At 42.9% G+C, this 19,256-nt stretch overlaps 1 protein-coding gene across 5 annotated transcripts in view; it reads left to right on the top strand.

The window, feature by feature from the left end:
• Positions 1-19,256, top strand: part of LOC306818586 (nck-associated protein 5-like) — a 146,868-nt gene that overhangs the window by 110,986 nt on the left and 16,626 nt on the right. For all 5 annotated transcript variants that reach the window (XM_079336238.1, XM_079336239.1, XM_079336240.1 and 2 more), the window contains 9 exons: positions 335-425; positions 3,522-3,692; positions 5,597-5,665; positions 7,239-7,277; positions 7,668-7,787; positions 13,702-13,806; positions 14,630-14,818; positions 14,927-18,528; positions 19,012-19,117. In XM_079336238.1, coding sequence (XP_079192364.1) covers positions 335-425; positions 3,522-3,692; positions 5,597-5,665; positions 7,239-7,277; positions 7,668-7,787; positions 13,702-13,806; positions 14,630-14,818; positions 14,927-18,528; positions 19,012-19,117 — 4,492 coding nt within the window. The remainder of the gene's footprint in view (positions 1-334; positions 426-3,521; positions 3,693-5,596; positions 5,666-7,238; positions 7,278-7,667; positions 7,788-13,701; positions 13,807-14,629; positions 14,819-14,926; positions 18,529-19,011; positions 19,118-19,256) is intronic.

Here is a 19,256-nt window from a genome sequence, read left to right as displayed (position 1 = left end):
GTGCCATTGACTTCCATTTTCTTTAGCTAGCTTGAGCAGTTGAGCAGAAGGTGAAGAATTTCAAACTTAATAGCCCCAATGCTACCTGAGTTATCTTTGTGTCGCCTGCTGTTGGTAGGTTTCTGATTTAGGACGTTTTTGTCGAGAGTAGGAACAGCTTTTAGTAACAAGGCATTTTAAGTGAAGGTTTTCTCCTCCAGAATTTTAAACTTGATGAACTCCAACATCAATACTACCTGACTTCTCTCAAGAAAGTGTTGGAAAATGCCAGCATGAATTATCGAGCTTCTCGAACTCCCAATTAAAACAGCGGGATTTGTGTTTTCGTGCGCAGGATGGAAGAGACGGTGCGGTCGCTGCTGCAGAATCAGGGCGTCGTGGAGCAGACTGCCGTGGACACAGTGGACATCATGAAGGCCTACAAGGTAAAACACCATCCTGTGAGCGTCTGTTCCATTTCCTGTGTTCAATAAGGGAAGCTCATAGAGAAAGTAATGAAAACTTTAAAGAGAGAGAGAGTATAAATGAGCCAATAAAAGTTCACTAATAACACTATGAACTGGCTGTTTGTCAACAGCGTTTCTGCAGGTATCGAATTCTGTGCTCTTGTCCCTCAGACACCCATGCTGTAGAATAAAGCCAGACTGATCCAAGGTGAAACGCTCATAGCTGACCCTGTTACATAATAGAAATAGCTGCTGGGATTGAGCACAGAGGCAGAAGAATAAGTATAATACTGCACATTTCTGAAGCACGGGGTCACCTCTGGGGTCGCACTATGCAATTTGGAACTCAGCATGTTTACACAGTGTTGTGTTAGCGCTGCAACGCCTCAGTCTGTTTATCTGCAGTGTGATGTTACTCATTCCCACGTTTGGGAGCCTTTACAACAGAAGAAGAGAAGTTACTTTCCCTCAAACCATTCCTAGACTTGTTAAAGTATGGATCCAGCATCTATGCTTCTTTACATCTGCAAAAATATCAACTTTTCCTTCACACTGGAAACCATATGAGAACTTTCCATAACGCTGCAAACCATTATGTTATTGTCTTTAAAGTCAACAACTGTAATGAAGAGCTCCAGGGACAGCACGAAAAGGCCATCTCTAATTCAGCAAGTGAGCAATAAAAAGAGCGTCATTATAAATGACTGCACACCTTCATCACTGTGAATAACAGCCAGGAGTTGGTGCAGAGAAAGTCACTGAGTTATGAGCACAAATAAAAGTGGGCAGAACAAAAAAAGAGTGCTATAAAATGTAAATGTCAGCTCCTTTACGGCTTTCTGTGCACCGAGTGTGAGAAGATTGAGAAACATGGGATTAAAAGCTGTGTTAGACTGGGGTGTTTTATTATCAAAAAAACAGGGCTAGACAGTGTGAAGACAATATGAATGTGTCAATATGCAAATCATGCTAATGATGTTGTGGCTTTTTTTCCACAAAAGGATTATATGAGAAGCAGAATAACAAATGAATCCGTATGTTTGTGAAAATAGGGCAACTCCCCTTTATTTTCTATTTTTCTGTACACGTGGCTCTCGACATTGAAGTCTAATCAACGGTATTTTGAAGATGTTTCTTTTCTCCCTCGTCTTTAGACCTGACTTTAATACAGACCAAATTGTCCGATGTGAAGATGTGCTTTGCTCTTATCGTCAACGAGAGAACACTCAGAGATGTTTTTCTCAGTTGCTGTATCACCGAGCACTCTCTGTACCTACGCCGCGCTCCAGCTGCAGCTGTATTCTGTGTATTCAGCAGACGAACTCAATAACTTGAAAGGGCAGCGAGCGGGACATGTTCCCCTCCCTTCCCCGACCCCAGACTCTCTCTCTGCGGAGATTATTAGCGAACCCTTTAACGCCGTCTGATGAGCAGTCTCTCAGAGACGGCTGTTGACTTCACAGTGCTTCCAAAAAGCAAACAAAAGCAGACTTAAAAAAGCATGACTTTAAAGGATTGCCTTGAACACCATTGTCTGATGGAATCAAGGAAGATTGAAAAGCTAATATGTGTTTAGAGGAGATTGGATCAGGCTGAAAACAAAGTGCCTGGAAGGACATTATATCCAATTCCTATTAGGGGAGAGATAATTGTTCTATGCTGCATTTGGACTTATAAAAGACATCCATTAGCACTGCTAACTTGGTCCAGCACATTAAGCGCTGAGATATCTTCAGGTTTGACAATAATCTGTCAGCCAGGAGTGAAAAATGTAATGTGTGTGCACAGTGATATATCACCCTTAGAACAACTGAATACCTCTTTGTCATTCAGAGTCGGCCTAACTCCCACTTTCTGCAGCGATAGGACACAATACTTTAGATTTGTAAGTGAATAGCTGGGAAAAATTAGGAATTTCTAATATATTGGAGAACTGAACTGCACCCAGGATGCTTTCATCATTTTAAGTTGTCCTTTTAATTCAAGCTTCTTCTTTTTTTCCACGTTTGCGCCAAGGGTTCCCAGTCTGAGGGTCAGGGTCCCACATGACACACCTGTTCTAATTGCATGCCAGTTTGTAAACCAGGAACGATAAAAATGCCCTTCAATACTTTTTTTTTTTGTCTTTCATAAATATGTTCTTGTATGATATCTTTTTCTTGTGGGGTTCTGCATCGTCGAGCCTCTTCTTTCAAAATGACTCAATCTCAACTTTTTATTGGATGAAGCCACTTTTTTTTTTTTACTTAAGCTGTCATCAAATCAAAGACACATTTGACCTGTGAAGGTTGGTCACAGCCACTGGTCCCCTCTTTAATACACAGAAAGAGGCAAAGAATACCAATCATAGTTTCACCAAACTCAAGGTGACTTCTTGATTTCTCCTTTGACCTGAAAACACAAAGATATCCAATGTTCGAATACTTAAAAAAAAGAGAGGGAGAATAAAAAGAAATCTTTGATATAACCATGAAGAATCAGCTGCCACTGCTCAGAAGATGCTTTCTCTCTTCGTGTTCTGAATGAGTGCATACTTTAACAGTCCTCCAAAAAGGTGGAGCATGACAGTGAGCTGCCTTTTCTCTCTGCAGATCATTGCTAGCCAGACACGGCCTAATTAGCAGCTCATTATTAGCATAGTTAATTATCACAGATGCAAGGAAGCCAGCAAGGAAAATACCTCGGGAGAGCCGAGACGGAGGAGAAGATAGCTGGCAGAGAGACTGAGGAAGAAAGAGAGGCGGATATTCAGCGAGGGCAGAGAGGGGAAGATTTTGATCCCCGTAATACTGACGAGACGAGAGACCTCAAGGTCACCGGCGCTCTATGGAAAACGAGTGAGACATGATTAGGGATTATAGGACGTTTTGGAGCTCTGTTGTCAAAGCTGTTGTCCCATCCGCCCATCTGATCTTTTCCCTTTTCTACTCTCTCCTTCGCTTTGATTTCTTGAGCTGCTTACTTTGGTCGTACCTCACTTTTAAGCGCCTTCTTCCCATCTGCTCTGTTTTTCTCTTCTTGCCAACCCTCTCCTTCTACCTCTCCTCTAACCTCTTTCTTTTGTCTGCTCGACAGGATAAACTCTCAGAGGAAGTGCGGAAGCAGCAAGACAGCCCCGAGGAGAACGGCTCCCCGCAGGCGTCTCCGACGGAGCCAGACTCTGGCAACGCTGATCCTGATGCCAGCCAATCAGAGGAGGACAAAGAAAAAACCGAGCCCCTCCTGGATCGTCTCAAGGCCCTGGAGGTAACCACCTTCGTCCTTCTTCTTTCCTGCTCGTCTCTCCTTTTGTTTGCTTCGTTCACAACTCTTCCAGCCGCCTCTCTCTCTTTCCTTCGTGGCCGGCTTTGTCTGCCAGTTGTCAAGAGTCCCCCGCTCAGTTGCGTCTGAAAGCATGACAGCTCATCAAACTCTCTCCAGTCTTCTCCGTTTGGAGAGCAAAGTCATCCTGAGAGGAGTCGCTAGGGCCTTAGGCTGTACTCCAGCTCCGGTTTGCTTTTCTTGGCGCACTGGGATTTGAGCTGCTCGCCGCCAAGAGCCGAGAGCAACAGATCCATGCTGATTGTTTTGTTTTGTTTTTTTGTACTGATGCCACTGGACACACATTGTCTTAGATCTCCGCGGCAATTAAAGCATTCAGACCTAATTAAATCTATCCACCAAGCTAACCTACTGCTTCCTAAGAGACTTCCTGTGATTTTCAGATGTTGACACATAGTCTAGCCTCGTCCTTAAACCATCTAGAACCCTTAAACCCATACTTAGTAATCAAGCAAATTATGAAATAAGACAATAAAGGAGAAATAAAGCTGCACTCATTCAGAGATATGACAATCTTTCAGTGCAAACAAAGAAAAACCGGTGAAAAGAGTGTGATATTCTTTTCCCTCGCTCAATTACGCTAATGCTTCCCCAATAAAAAATAGCCCCTAATTACAGCAGAGCGGCAGGTAATTACTTGTTGCTCCTCAGCTGTGAGTTATCTTCCAGCGCTGGCAGGAAGTACACTCAACCTGTCTGATGAATCGCACTACCCAAACATTACCTTTTAAATGGCTTTATCAAAAGTTATCTGCCATTTTGTTCCACTCGTGATGGATGCACAGCCGGCCGCAGCGGCTAGGACACAAGCTGAGGCGATTCATCACCAGCTGGGGTCGTGCATAAACTCAGCTGACACTAAGTAACCCCCCCCCGGCTCTCATTTCTCCTGCTCAGCTGATACGGGTTATTACGATGGCTGGCCACACCGTGGACTGTGAAGTGGGCTTTAAATGAATGCACACATGCCTGCTGGTCATCTTAGTCGTGAAGTCGTGATGCTTTGATTCGCCATGTGTCCTCATCATTTCCTAACATGCTTTATATCTAAGCAGGTGAACCTGAATGCAGGGGGGTCATGAAGCATCTGGGCACACAGATCTCAAAAGTCGTTCTCATGGAAGAAATGCCGCCTTCTTGTTTGTAGGATATGTAGTTCAAAAACAAAACAGAGTGGCAACTTACAAATCTTCTATGCTTCATTCATGTTCAAGGAGTCTAAAAGCAACCATGTAAGCCCCAGCTCTGATTTTGGGGAGGCGGGACTTGAAATCACACAAACTTTTTTTAATGACCTTTTCCAGTGCTTACATTTGCACTAACACCCACGCTATCATCCTTCAATTAGTCAGTGTTTCTTCCTGTTTGGGGTCATTTGAGTGTTTCGGGTTGTAATTACACTCCTCGTGTTTCCTTCATGGGATCTGTAGTTTCTACTAAAGGCCACGGGGCCGACTGACAGCTCATAATATCCCGTCTGCCTCTGACAAATGGGAAACTCCAAGCGATCAATATGCCGACGCCTCATCTGTGTGAGCACGGAGGAGGTATTCCTATTAGAGTCTGAACTCCAAATGGCTAGCTACCGCCCCAAAGTTCAACAACACAACTTCCATCCCCTTGACCTTTCTCCGCGCAGCTCTTTGTACATTTTTTATCAGCCGTGATGCTTTAACGTCGACATCTGACCTTTGCGAAGCAAGCCTCGTCTTTGCTTGATTGCTGCTTGTGGCTCCGTTGTTGTTGCATCAAATGTAAGTCAACGTCGCGGGGAGGTTCCTGCAGCATCAAGGTGTCTGACTCAGTGCTCGTTTTCGTTTGTTTTGCAGGAGCGAAACTCGGCGTTGGCCTCGGAGAACGAAAGCCAGAGGGAACAGTACGAGCGCTGTCTCGATGAGGTGAGTGCGCATCTCAACTCTGAGGCCGAGTCAAGGTCGTCAAGACTCGACAGATGTTTTGCTCACCTTGAGGAATTCCTCCAGTTTGTTTGCGCTCTGTGTGAGCAGAATTAGTAAAGTTCAGTGTCAGATGAAGGTTTTAATGATCTCCTCCAACAGGTCATTTCCTTTAACCACAGCTCGAGGGATGCACATAGGAGTTGCTGATTTTAACAATGAGTTCATCTCACACTTGCAGACACCATAATATCCCACCTCTTACGTAAATGATCATCTGGACAAAATTATGTCGGATTAATGTTTGAACACTTAAAAACGAACGCTCGATGATTTGTGTACCTCTTGACAATAATTTAAATCTATGACACAAATTCTCTTTGGTTTTTGGTTGAATAAATCACAGAACCTTATAGCGTAAACACTGATGCATGCACAAGTGCTCCATTTCCTTTCCAGAGTTAAAAGTCAAAACGCATGGTTGTTGTTGTTCTTTGCAGGCAGAGTTCATGTTGTTTAGAAGATGAGCTGTTAAATAACCTAAACCTGATGTGAGCTGGTGTTGCAGAAGCAATGTTTTTACGTAACAATTGCACTTGTGTGCCCTGCGGTTATTTGTGTGGGCTTTATAAGTGCTGTTTAGAGAGCCACATGAGGGGAATAAAGCAGCCAGGCTGTTGGCTGAATCACTCCAGAAGAGAAGGGGGGGGGGGGGGGGGGGGGATGACCAGCAGGGACAAGTTGCCCAATTTGTCCTGGAACCAACCGGCTCAGCAGACCATGGTAAAGTGCCCGAGGGCGGGAAAGACGAGCGAGAGAGAGGAAGGAGAAATAAAAAATGGAGAGGGAGAATGTCATGATAGAGCTGTGTTGGAGTTTCCTTGTGTTGCATTCTGGGTAAGATCAGCCTCTTTTCTGCTTCTTTGCCCTCATTAAAACAGCTCGCCTGGCTGTGTTGTGTTTGCTTGTCATTTTTTTTCCCCGTGTGGTTGACTTTTGTGGAAGAAGGGCTGTAATGGTCCCGTTCTGACGACAGAGGCTGCACACAGCAACACTGGAAAGGCGATTATCATTTTATGTTCCACCAGCTGCTTGTCGAAATTCCAGCGTGTGGTCGAGCTCATTTGTAGCTTAATTAGTTGTGTCAAAGTCAAACAATAAGTTCTCCATCGAATCAGGGTTTTGTTTCATCTACAGCGGCGACCTGCGGTTCCACAAGCACGGCTCATTTCACCATATTTACTCTCAGTTCTCATCATTCAATAAACGAGAGCGAGGGCACTCAGAAAAAGCCGATGTGGATTCACACGGTATTAATGAGCAATCAATGGGCGGTAATCAGAGACGCTTCTGTATGGCGCTGTGGTCCGGAGTGAGGGCGGGTGAGAGCTTCTACAAGACATGCACTTACAGTACAGTACCATTGTTTTCAGCTCGTGATAAATCATCTTATGTGTCCATTAGCTGGGGAAGTGCAGCATTCGTAGGACCAAGTCGACAGGCTACAGAGGCCTGTGAGGGTCAAAAAATCAGCCAAGGTGCAGTCATGACGCCATGTTTATTCTGTCTTCTTCAGGTTGCAAATCAAGTCGTGCAGGCGCTTCTCACACAAAAGGTTTGTTTCTACTTTTTACCTTTTTTTTTTTTTTTTCTTGCTTCTTCTGTGACAAAAAGAAGACCAGTAGGTGGACCCCCAATATAAAAATTCATAGGGCAGTGAAAGCAAATTTAAATCAATATCCAATCATTTTGTTTTGATGTCCTGTAATTACCTTGTACCTCTTGCTGGCTGTCATCTGTAACAGTTTGGGGTCTTGTTTCCATGAAAAAGGACTGTGTTGTTCATCGTCAATCAACCGGTTTAAAAAAGGTTTTTAATAAATATGACCGATGCTGATGCATGAACCGCATCTCTTTCTTGCCTGTGTATTAACATATCGACTTCATATTTCACATACGCATGGAAACATTTTCCGAACACTTCCTCTGTTTTCTGTTCTCCCAGGATCTGAGAGAGGAATGTCTAAAGCTTCGAACTCGTGTGTTCGACCTCGAGCAGCAGAACCGGGCGCTGAGCGTTCTGTTCCAGCAGCGGATCAAACCTGCATCTGACCTGCTTCTCCAGGTACGTCACCCACACAACAGCCTCGGGTTGGAGGGGATGGTGCACCTTTGTGCATCTTATTTTGATTCGCAGCTTCAGCCAGTGAAGCCAGCTTGAAAATGACTTACACCTGTGATCTGCAGTCTTAATTTTATTCGCTCCAAAGAAGAAAAAAACTAGTCGCTGCTTCAATGAAACAATGAAGCAATTGTAGAGGAGTCTCTCTAAATTTACCTCAAAAACAACAGTGTGCCTTGCAAACAAAACTGAGACTGAAATTGAATTTGTCCTAGGCCAGAAGGATTCTACAAAGGTTATTTATTATCAAGTCACAGACACATAAACATGCATTTAACTTATTTCCTTCTCACTTACCCGTACTTCTATAAAACCTTCTGCTCAATCTCAGCATGCACTCCACTGAGCAGCAGCTTCTCCAGTAAACAAGGCTGTCCACTCATTCTCATGCATTTGAAGTTGTTTTTCATTTGTTATTAAACCGCTCCGGGGAGAGACCAAGGCTGTAAAGCAGACTGTAAATACTTTGATTTAGAATAGAGAAAAGAAGAGGCAGACCAACTTTTACATCCCTCTAGATCCGTTGCTCTCCCTCTCTGTCTTTCATCAGGAGCTGTTTTTTTTTTTGTTTAAAGTTTAAAAGAACACATTTTTACTTTGTGACTCATGCATAGAAACTTGTTCTTGGGTGCATTATTATTATTATTTTTTTTTTTTGAAAACTACTGCTGCGTCTGAGTTCCTGGAACTTTTATAGAAGCTCCTAAACAGGGAAAATCCCCAAATACTCTCCCTGAGCATTTCAATACAAGAGCAGAAAGGTTGTGCTCGTAATGCAGCTTTCAGACTTTGCTAAAAGTTTGCAGGACGAGTACTATATCGATTTACCTGATGGAGCATCTCATCGGCATCAAATGCTGCAAAAAAAAAAGAAATTGAACCATCTGACAGTGACGGCTGAACTTATTTTCTCCACAGATCTTACTCTCAGGTTTTTTTGAAAGGCTGACAACAAATAACTTATACTGAAAAGTGAGCGTCTGTGCATTCAAGCATGATTTTTAGGTTGTACGATAAGACAGACAAACTTGCCATTGTATGCTTTTCTCGTATTGTCAACAGTGATATAGTAATTAAGAAAAAATAAGGCCGGTTTGTAACGTGGGCTTTACATAACTGTGCAAGTGACCGCATCCAAAAAAGAAAGAATAAAGCTGCCAAAAGAGAAATGAAGGAAAAGAAGCTGTCAGTCCATTGAGACGAGAAAGAGAGCAGGGAAGAGAAGAGAGGAGGCAAGCAAGAGCAGATAAGCAGCGAAGTAAAGGACATAAGGGTGAAAATGGAGAGGGATGAGATAGTAGAGGAGCATGTGGCGCCCAGATGACACGCGGGGAGAAGTGAAAAAGTGAGGGTAAAATAAGAAGAGGCAGAAGAGGTAGATAAATGGATTTTTTTTTTTTTAAAAGAAGGAGAAAAAGAGAAATAATACGGCTGTGGGTGTTTTGTATAGCTCTCCGTCAGTTCCAGGTACTTCAACGACCATTATTGGACAGGCAAGGACATTGTCAAGTGAAGCTGCAATATAAAAGGCTTGAAGGGGGATATTGATGAAACCACTGCAGGGACCAAGAGGTGCAATCCAGTCTGAGACGCGAATTAAGGCCGAGACTCGTTGTATTTTCTCTTTTTCTCCCCCTCTTGCCGGCATGATTCCGCTCAAAATCAGCGTTTATGTTTGTGTTTTTTTTACGTCCACATTTTGACACATTTGATGACGCAATTACAAAGAGAAAATGTTTCTGTGGCTCATTACTCAATAATAACATTTTAACCATGAACAGATGATTCAGTGTAAGAATGAATCAGGACGTTAGCACGCTGCTCCGGATAATCTCGACCGAGAGTGGGAGAGTTGTTCAAAACGTCTATAATTAACGCCATGACAGCAAGCTGACATATCCAACTGATTATTTTAGATATCTTTTATCTGTCTGTCTTGTATTCTGCTGTAGGTGGTTTATTGAATTCATTAATTCAGCAGGACCAACACAAATAGGGGTTCTGCTTTGGACGAATCACTGGAGTTTCATAAAAAGAAAAACATTTAAAACATTCCAAAAAACAGCACATTTTGCAATTTTTTCTAGAAACATAGTAAAAATGTTTGGCTAACAGTATGTACTGGCTAACCTAAAAAAACAAGACTGGAAACAGCCAGCTTGGCTCTGTCCCCTAATAAAACTGTTTATGACAATCAAAAATAATTATTTTTACAGATTAAACATTGTAGATAAAACACGTTTTTTTCAGAAAGTTTTAAAAGGTGTTTCTACTATTTGTTGTATCTTCAACCATGGTTTTTAGAATTAATGCTAAACTAACCCATCTAAATATTCAAAAAATCTCCCAGTGCTGCTTCTGATTTTATTCTGTTTTTTTTCTTTCATAGTGCACTACCTTCTTCTTAAACCAAAATAAACCCTCGCGTCACTACAAACACTTTTTTACACCCCACTCACAGAATCTCTCATGAAATTATTTAAATAATTATGAAGCGATTTCATTTCTTTTCTGTGCTGCATGCGCCTGGAGCATGGAGAGACTTCATCACCTATCAGAGTGTACTATTTCCCATTTGGCTCTGGACCTTTTGCTTATCAGTAATTAAACGTTCCCTTGGTTCCCCATTGGGCATCTTCAGTTCCCCTGATAAAGAACCAGAAAGCTTTTCATGCAGATTAGAACATTTGTGCACCGTCTTCGCCTCCAGCTCGATTGGTTGGCTTCCAAAGTGGCATGTATCATTTTAGAAGAAAAATATCAGACATCTACCTTTTCAGAAAAAAAACCCCCCAAAACAATCTGAGTTGTTTTCCCAAACCGAGTGCTATTAACAAGCCGAGGGAAAATAACTGGTGTGCAGTCCTATCCACTTATGCCGTTTATCAAATATGACAGGAAAGTGGCAATTGAGTCGGCCATTACTGGGACAAATCCTCAGTGTTTCGTCTGCTGCTTCGGGGCCCCAAGGACACAGCGTGAACGCCATGACCTCATTACTGCTCGTGCAATTTGGTAAACACACGCAGCAGCCACAACCACCGTCAGGTTGGAAATTTAAACAAAATAACGTCACTTTTTCAGCATCGTGGAAAATCAATTATCCACATTTCTCAATCGGAGCTTCCAAGATAGCCTATGATCTCACCACCAACTTAAAGCTACTATGAAGTCATTTTTACTGGTTACAAAACAGACTGCAATTAATACTAACACCCCTATTTGACCGAGCAAAGAAAATACATCAACGAAAAAATGTATTCTTTCTATATTTCAATTTTCTAATGTGTGAAAGTGGAGCTGCCACCAGGTAGGCGTCGGATGAAATAAGTGTAGGCATGCAGCTTTTGTTTACACTTTGTCAATGAGATACGCGTTTGAATATTAGAGGAAGCAAGGTTATATATTTAATCTCCTGGCACTACATAGTTTGAAAACTGCCTTTGCTTTCATGTTCAGTTCAAAATCATTACCTTGAGGGCAAAATCATCAAAAAGTCAACAAAACCTCTCCATTAGCTTCTGTAAAATCATAACGTCTACGAATGGTTTAGAAGAAGCTGAAGAGCTGCATGCTCTATGTGAGCACATTACAAATGTTTTTGACTTTGATTTTGGCCTTGAACCTCTAAAAGTCTAATAGCTGCACCCACAGCCTTGTCATCTGTCGTTTCCTTCATCTATCTCAACCCTCTGCTCGTGACCCTGCGACACTATTGACTGAATCCTTGATGAGGATGCTGAGGAGGTGAAATCCAGCACCTTACGATAAGATCAGAGCCTCCCGTGACACCTCAGCCACTCCCATCCCGGAGTGGACAGCAGGGATGCGGCATGGGAGCTGCACAAATTTCAATCTCATGACTTTAGAAGTAGGTCGAGAAACCATCTGGCACTTTGAGTTTGGGTCAAAAAAACTCATACAAATAAAAGGGAAATGTCAGAGATTAAGCTGTGGATAGAACAATATTTTTTCAAACACAAAAATTGTGGAAAAGCGGAAAACTTTTTCATCGCCTGATTTTGAGCTTGAAAAGGTTAAACTAAATCATTTAATCTCCTTCAAAATCAAATCAAACGCGACTCTGAGTTTGATGTTATATAAATCCTAATAATAGTAGAGAATAGTTTTTAGTGAAAGTGGGCATCCATCTGTTTCCATGGCACCATTTCCACCAAGTCACTGAAGGTAGAAAGCCAGTCTCTTTGAAAGTGGAATCACAAGCTCGAACTAATACAAGAAGAAGCTCTGCCCTTGGTTGTTTTGCACGGAGTTGAAGTGAATAAAAAAAAAAAAAAACGTGGGATGGTTATGTTTTGGCCACAGGCGACATGATGCAGGTTGTTTGTTCTGAGGAGACAAAAGAAGCTGTTAAGGTTTGGCATCATTAGGAGCTGTTCTCTTTTTTTTCCGTTGCTCTAATGTTCAGAAGATTTTTTTCACAACACACAAGAAGTCGATGCAAACTTTCAGCTGCGAGTTTTATGCAACAGAGAGCTTCAGTAGCTTCACTTTCATTACAGATTTGTGGCATTGTTGGCTACATTTGCTGGAGGTGACTTGCACTGTGATCATTTTCCTCTTTAAGATGCACAGCGTGAGACAAGCGTTTCATTTTATATCACAGAACATAAATCCACACGGGTGTACGTACGTATACTCCCTGAGTGGGCAGTAGCTTCACCCTGGGCAGGAAATTCAGCAGGAGATGTGTTTTTGTTCCGACATCTTTCAGGATTCAGTTCATTTAAGCACAGTTTAATTAACTTCTGAGAATAATACGTGGAAATGAATTTGGTTTTGTATCCTTCCCTCTCATGCACGAGTGTTAAATAACAGAAGAGACTGCAGACGAGCAAATGAATACAAAGAAAATCTTAGGGATCCCTTACTCCCTCATGCAATTATTTCTTATTCACTTTTGGGGGGGGGGGGGTTTCCAGCCAATGACTTAATGACTTTGAGAGGTAGGAATCAGCCGATGAAGGGAATATCATGGTCGCTTTCATACTTTCTGCAACCTCAACATTCTGCACTGATTTTAAGAAGTTGAAGATTAAATCCAAATACTTTTCAGCAAATACTTTTTTTCTGTTTATTCTGGGTCTAAGCAAATCAGAGCTGTACTCATTTCATATTACTGCATTTCCATAATGGAAAATTAATTAAATTTCATCATGCTAGAAGATGTAATTTTTCTTTTATTCAACTGTATATTTAAAAAACCTAGACAAGATATGGAGCTCCATTTAAACAAAAAGCAACTCAAAGTGTAGCAAACGGTTTAAAAGGGAGCGTTACAACCATTAAAATGAAGACACAAACAAAAAAGATTTTTCATCAATTAATCCCAACAGCCACTGATTTGTTACCACATTTAAATTGTTGAATGCAGAGAACATTCCTAAATCTTCTCCGAAGCTTATTTCTTACCTGCAATTAATAACACAATTAACAACGCATCACTGATCAGTTATTGTTGGTCCTAAAACCTTGTACATTATTTACAAATGTCCTCTTCTGAAGCCTCGGACGAGAGATAAGACTGGTGGCAACTACAAGGTTAAAATCCACACATATGGAAAAAATCCAACCTCATAAACTTTATGTTTTAGAACATTGTTGAATTGCCCCATAACACTAAAATAAATGGATCAATTTTTGAATCATCTGACACTACAATAAGACTGTTGGATTGTGCTCTGTGTTGTACAACAAATTGATGAACTTGTAAGGGTATAAAAACTCAATTTTTGTTATTGTGTAAATCACGGATCATAAACCAAGGCTCTTTTAAATATGTAAAAGTCCCTGAAGTCAAGACTCACTGTTTTTTGTCCGTCCTTTTGTCTTTCAGAAACTCCATTCTCGGATCATGGATTTATCCGCTGCCGATTTGCTTCTGGAGCCGGAGAGGAGCAAGGCCTTCCTGCTTTCCAGGAATACAGAATCTCCCTCCAATGTAAGCTTAATGTTGAACATGCAAAAGGGCAAGGCATTTTTTATTGTCAGGTATCTTGACCACATCCCCTTTCAAGAAATCATTACAAGATATTAAAATACAGACCCAAATATCTGCAGTCGTGACCCCTCCTCGGCCTCAGCAGGAAGAGCTGGCAGTATCACTTGGCACTAAGAGGAATAAATCCTTGTCAGATTACCAGAAAACCATCGATTGAGGCTCCCTGTCAGTAAAAATGACTCCATAGGACACTGTGCTACATTAGTCATCTTATGTATTATGCATTAAGGACTGAAAAGGAGATTGCCATCTGATAAACTCTAATGTGTGCATTTAGAGATGAAGGAGAAGAACTAATAATCGCCACAAAGTGAGTTATGTTTCATCATGTTATCTAAACGTTACGATTTAAAAAAAACGATGGAAGGTGATCCCCACCATCTCTCTGAGATTAATGGAACAGAAACTGCAACATTAATATATCTTCTTTCTCCTGTTTCCAGCTCAACTTTTCCAGTTCTTTATTTGCATTGCTACATTCTCTGGAGTGAGGTGCTAATTGGAAAAGCATCTGCTGTGTTTAGATGACTGCACATGAAAATGTGATTGATATTTTTTAAGTTAGTTTGAAAACTATGCTGCCTTTGCATTAAAGGAACTTCAGTTTATTTAATTGGTCTGCCAAGCGGAGTTTTAATTAGACATGCAACGCTACCCTAAAACTTCAAAATGAAATATCCAAACTCTGATTCCCACGCTAATCCATATAATTTTCTTTAACAGGTAAATCCACTTTAATTGTGTGTCTCCATTTATCTCTTAGGAGGTTCATTTGAATGGAAAGGCAGGTCTCCCTGTGGCTAAGTGTCTGAGCCAGCTGAGTCTGACAGTGCCGGCGCCTGTATACCCACGCAGCAGCTGCAGCAGTAGTGAGTTGTCCCTGTCAAGTGCATGCAGTGAATTCTCCAGCGGCTCGTATACCTGGAATGATGGACGCTCCAGTGGGAAAATGGTAAACTCTTACTCTATAAAGACAACAATGCCACAAAACAGAATCGAGTGGGAGTTCTTTTTTTCTGTCTTTCTCCTAACATATCCTGATATAATTTCTTGTTTATAGTCATCTCTGACCTGGGAGAAAAGGCTGAGTTTGGGTTCGTCGGCACCAAGTAATATCTGCGACCCCATGGAGGAGCAGCAGCCCACAAGGCGCAAGGAGAGCCACATCCTCGAGGGACTTAGAAAGCTCCAGAGGAGGAAACACAGGAGCGCCTCTTTTTCATCGAAGGCCTCCAAGTCAGGTTACAAAGACTGCATGAACTCCAATGAGGGCATCTACTCCTTAGGTATCAAGAGTACCAGTAAAGGGGTATCCAAGCCCACTCATGTGAGTCGAAGTATAGCTGTCAGTGGCAGAAAGTTCTCTTACGATTCAGACGATGCAGATGATGAATTGGCACACTCCAGTCGTGGAGACAATATCCCCACAAAGGACAACTGGTTTTACTGTAAGAGGCTCTCACACAGTATCTCAGACAGTTTGTGTAGCTGGGAGGGAACACAAGACATTATAGGAGGAAGTGGCTGTGATGGTAGTGCTGGTCCTGTCACGACCCAGCCTCTTGGGTATGACTCAAAAGAGCGTCCTGAGAAACTCATGAGTTTCATCAACAGTTTTCTCCCTGAAGGAGGACGGAAATCAGCCTTTAGTAAACCATCCAAGCTACACTTAAACCCTCCTAAACCACAAGGTCCCAGTCACCTCTCTGATGTTGAAGATCCAGAAGAACCTAAGTCTGAATCCAGTGACATTCGAATGTCCTTTAGCCGGCCAGCGGAGAAAGCAGAGAGGGATTCCAAAAGGCTGTCAAGAGATGCTGCCAAGCTGCTCAAACAACGGTGGTTAGGAAAAGACCAGGTACGAACTCAGTCTGCTGATGGGAGGCCCAGGCCTTTCAGCCTACTAAAAGAGCCCAAAGTGTCCAAGTGTACTCAGTCTGAAGAGAGCATAATGGCAATATTTGATGCAGAAGGAGAGCCCATTGAACTTTGTGCTCAGAAGCTTACCCCTGGTGCAGGGCGTCAAAATGACATTCAAGGTACCAAGGTAGTTCCCAATTATGCACAACTTGTGCCCCAAGACAAACCAACAAAACAAAGATCTGCAAATACAAGAAACTACTCAGTTCTTGAATCTCCAGAGAAGCCATCCGAGTATCAAATCAGGAATAGTAAATCAAGCAATAGCAGGGAGGGCAGTGCAGAAAGGTTGCCAATGCCTCTGACTCCTCAAAGGAAACTAATCAAGCCACCAAGCAGCCGACCCACTAAAGGCCATTCCATCCCTCCAATGAATGAGTCTGCTGGTACCAAGACTGGTGCTTCAAAGATACCTGGTCGTAACAAACCTGCAGGGTCCCCACTTAAGTTCTCTAAGGGCTCGACCACTGAACCAAATACCAGTGGAAACTCAGGACCCTCTGGTCACGACAAATCCCCCTCTTCTCCAACAGTCAGATTGTCCAGGTTCATCAAGGCACCGGGAAACTGCATACAGAGCCCAAAAGCCGTAAACCCCAAGCTCCCCGGCAGGGCAGAGTGGAGTAAGAGCTCCTCCTCCAGTTCCCCACATCTCCCAAGGAGAAACCTGGAGTATGCTGACAGTGGCGAACAGCCAACCAGAGACAAACACTGTGAAGCCAGCAAAAATAAACTCAGGTCTCCTTCTCCTCCCCCACCCCCAGGTCGTACCACCTCCTTACTGATCAGACCAAATTACGAAGGGTCGCCTCAAGCACATAAAACATGGGTGGCTCAACAATCCACACCAACCACTGTAAGGGGCCCTCCCCCAAGTTACCAGACCTCACTTTTACCAAATATGCAAAGTACACTCCCCATCAAGGATAAAGACTGTTCAGACATGGATGCAGGCTACGGGACTGCACTTGCACCTCAGAAACTGGTCGACAAAACCAGTCAGCACCTTCAAAAGTCCCCCTCCATGGCTCAGACTCCCACTAAAAGCACTTCTAAGAGGATTACCACGAAAGACTACCTCCCTCCTGCAAACTCAGGGTGTGCTCAAGAAACTGAAAATGCACCTAAAAGCTCAAAGAATGTCCCTCCTCCCTACAGTGCCCTCAGAGGGTCCTCACTTCAGAACCAATTTGCAGGGAAAAGAGGACCAACCCAAGAAAATGTCCATCACACAGTGCAGAAGACATCAGTTAGTTTACCTATATCACTTCAGGACTCCCCTCAAGTTATAACAGAACCCCCAAATTGTAAAGCAGTCATTAGTCCACCCAGTTCGATCATAACTTCCCCAAACACAGAAAAGGCCTCAAAGACTCGCATCCCAATGGGGTTTAAAGCATTTTTAAAATCCCCACCCAGCCATAAAACTAGTCCCTCTATACCAGGCAAGCAGGAGAAAGATCATATCAACTTAGTCTCCAAGGAGACTGTGACTGTTCCTGCTGTTCCCCAGTATGACAGCCTGCCACCACCATACAGTCTGGATCCACCACCCAAGACGTCCGATACAGAGGGTATATGTGAAGTTCAGGGTAGGTTACAGGAAGAGGAAGTACAAGCTGCTGTGGTACCAGAGGAGGGGGAGGCTTGCGATAATGGGAAAAGGGGAAGTCTACTTTTCTCCAGATCCATATCTATCACAACCAAACCTCATCTCAAGCCAGCCTTGGGTATGAATGGGGCCAAAGCTCGTAGCCAGAGTTTTAGTACCAACTACATTGAGAAACCCAACATCAATTCTCTAGATGGACCAGGAAAAATCCGAACTCAGATTATCACAAACTCAGGTGAAAGGGGAAACTCTTTGTCGAGACAGACTTCCTTGGAGGTGCCCAATGTTGGGTTAGCTGAGAGCCCTGTCCATTCCCCCAGGACTCGGCTCAGCCACTATGGAGGCATGACAGGGTCAAACAGTCATAACATCCTCCCTGAGAAAACTTCTAAACCAGGGTCCAAAGGTGAAGGTGCGCAAGGCACAGGGAAGGAGGAGGCGATCAACTCACCTTCACAAAAAGAGGCACGCAGCTTACCCCTCACTGATAAGATTGGTTTGAAAAACATTCGTAAGCCAGCAAAGGTTGCATCTCATCCACAATTTCAGCCACAGTCGTCTTGTGTCTACAGCTCAGAAAATCAAGCACAAGAGACAGGGGTTATAGCAATGACCCCTAATGAGCCAGACTTTATCAAGGAAGTCCAGACAGACTCGCCGAACAAAGCCCCAGACACGGAGGAGAAAAAAATCAGCCCCTCAGCCTGCACTATTGAAGAAAAAGTCATGATGGGAATCGAAGAGAATCTACAGAAATGTCAAGAGCAAGAGAAAGTTGCTGCCAATGAGGCCAAACAGAAAACTGGCCCCTCTTTAGCAAACTGGTTTGGACTTCGCAAGAGCAAACTTCCAGCTCTGAGTGGCAAGAAAGCGGACTCCCCCAAGGGAAAAGATGAGAAGAAAGAGCTGAAGATCGGATCAGTTCTCGCAGGCAAGCAAATGAAGTCAGACAAGAAAAAGGATAAGAAGCAGAAAGAGGGCCAGGAGGTGCAGAATCTCTCCGAGATGAACAACAAGCTGAGCTCCATCATGGACCACTGCAACAATCAGATGGGGCAGATTGCCAGTCAGATCCAGTGTACAACTGCTTTTATTGGCAAAGACCAGTTTGTGAAAGAGCTTCTTGGCAGGTGGGTAAACAACATCCTCACCATCAAAAATACATACTCTGAATTGATCGAATGATTTGTTGACTGGTTGTTCTGTGACATTAAACATTACCATATTTATATTATGACTATTCTTTGTCACTGCAATTCTGCGAGCATATGCATTTCTTGGATGAGCATTCAGACACACAGGCAGTACACAGAAGGTAAATTATCTATGAGCCAGGAAAACTTTTCCATTTCCGTCTCATCAGTTCACACATTTCCCTCGTCAAATATAAACTGATAGATTTTTTTTAAACAGAAAATGCAAACAATCCCTCAAGGGGAAGCATTTGGTCGAGGATGTTAAACATTTGATGATATTTATGTGCCTGTACACACGTTAGGAGTAAAACCAGGTCAGTTCATTTTATCAGCAGGCTCACTTTGTACCTGCCGAGTTGATAAAGGAGGAACTCGAATCACAGACATGAAAACAGATCAAATCTTATATCCTCACAGGTCCGCTGTGAAGGGCAACTCTTTGGCTGCATCGCCGCCCGGGATCTCCTCGCCCAAGAAACACGGGGAAATGAAGGGAGATATGGAGATCTGCACAGATACCGCTGTAAGTGAGAAAACACTCTGCCATATCACAACTTCACAGACTTATTAAAGAGCAGCCTGTGTCGTGCGGTGCTTGTTTGGCTGCCTATTTGGCACAAACATTAACACATGCAAATTCCCACAGGTTTTCACTCTTGTAC

Source organism: Symphodus melops, assembly GCF_947650265.1.
Source record: "Symphodus melops genome assembly, chromosome: 23".
NCBI classification, from domain to species: Eukaryota; Metazoa; Chordata; class Actinopteri; order Labriformes; family Labridae; genus Symphodus; species Symphodus melops.
The sequence above is the reverse complement of the archived record's forward strand: the minus strand, read 5'-3'. Positions and strand labels throughout refer to the sequence as shown.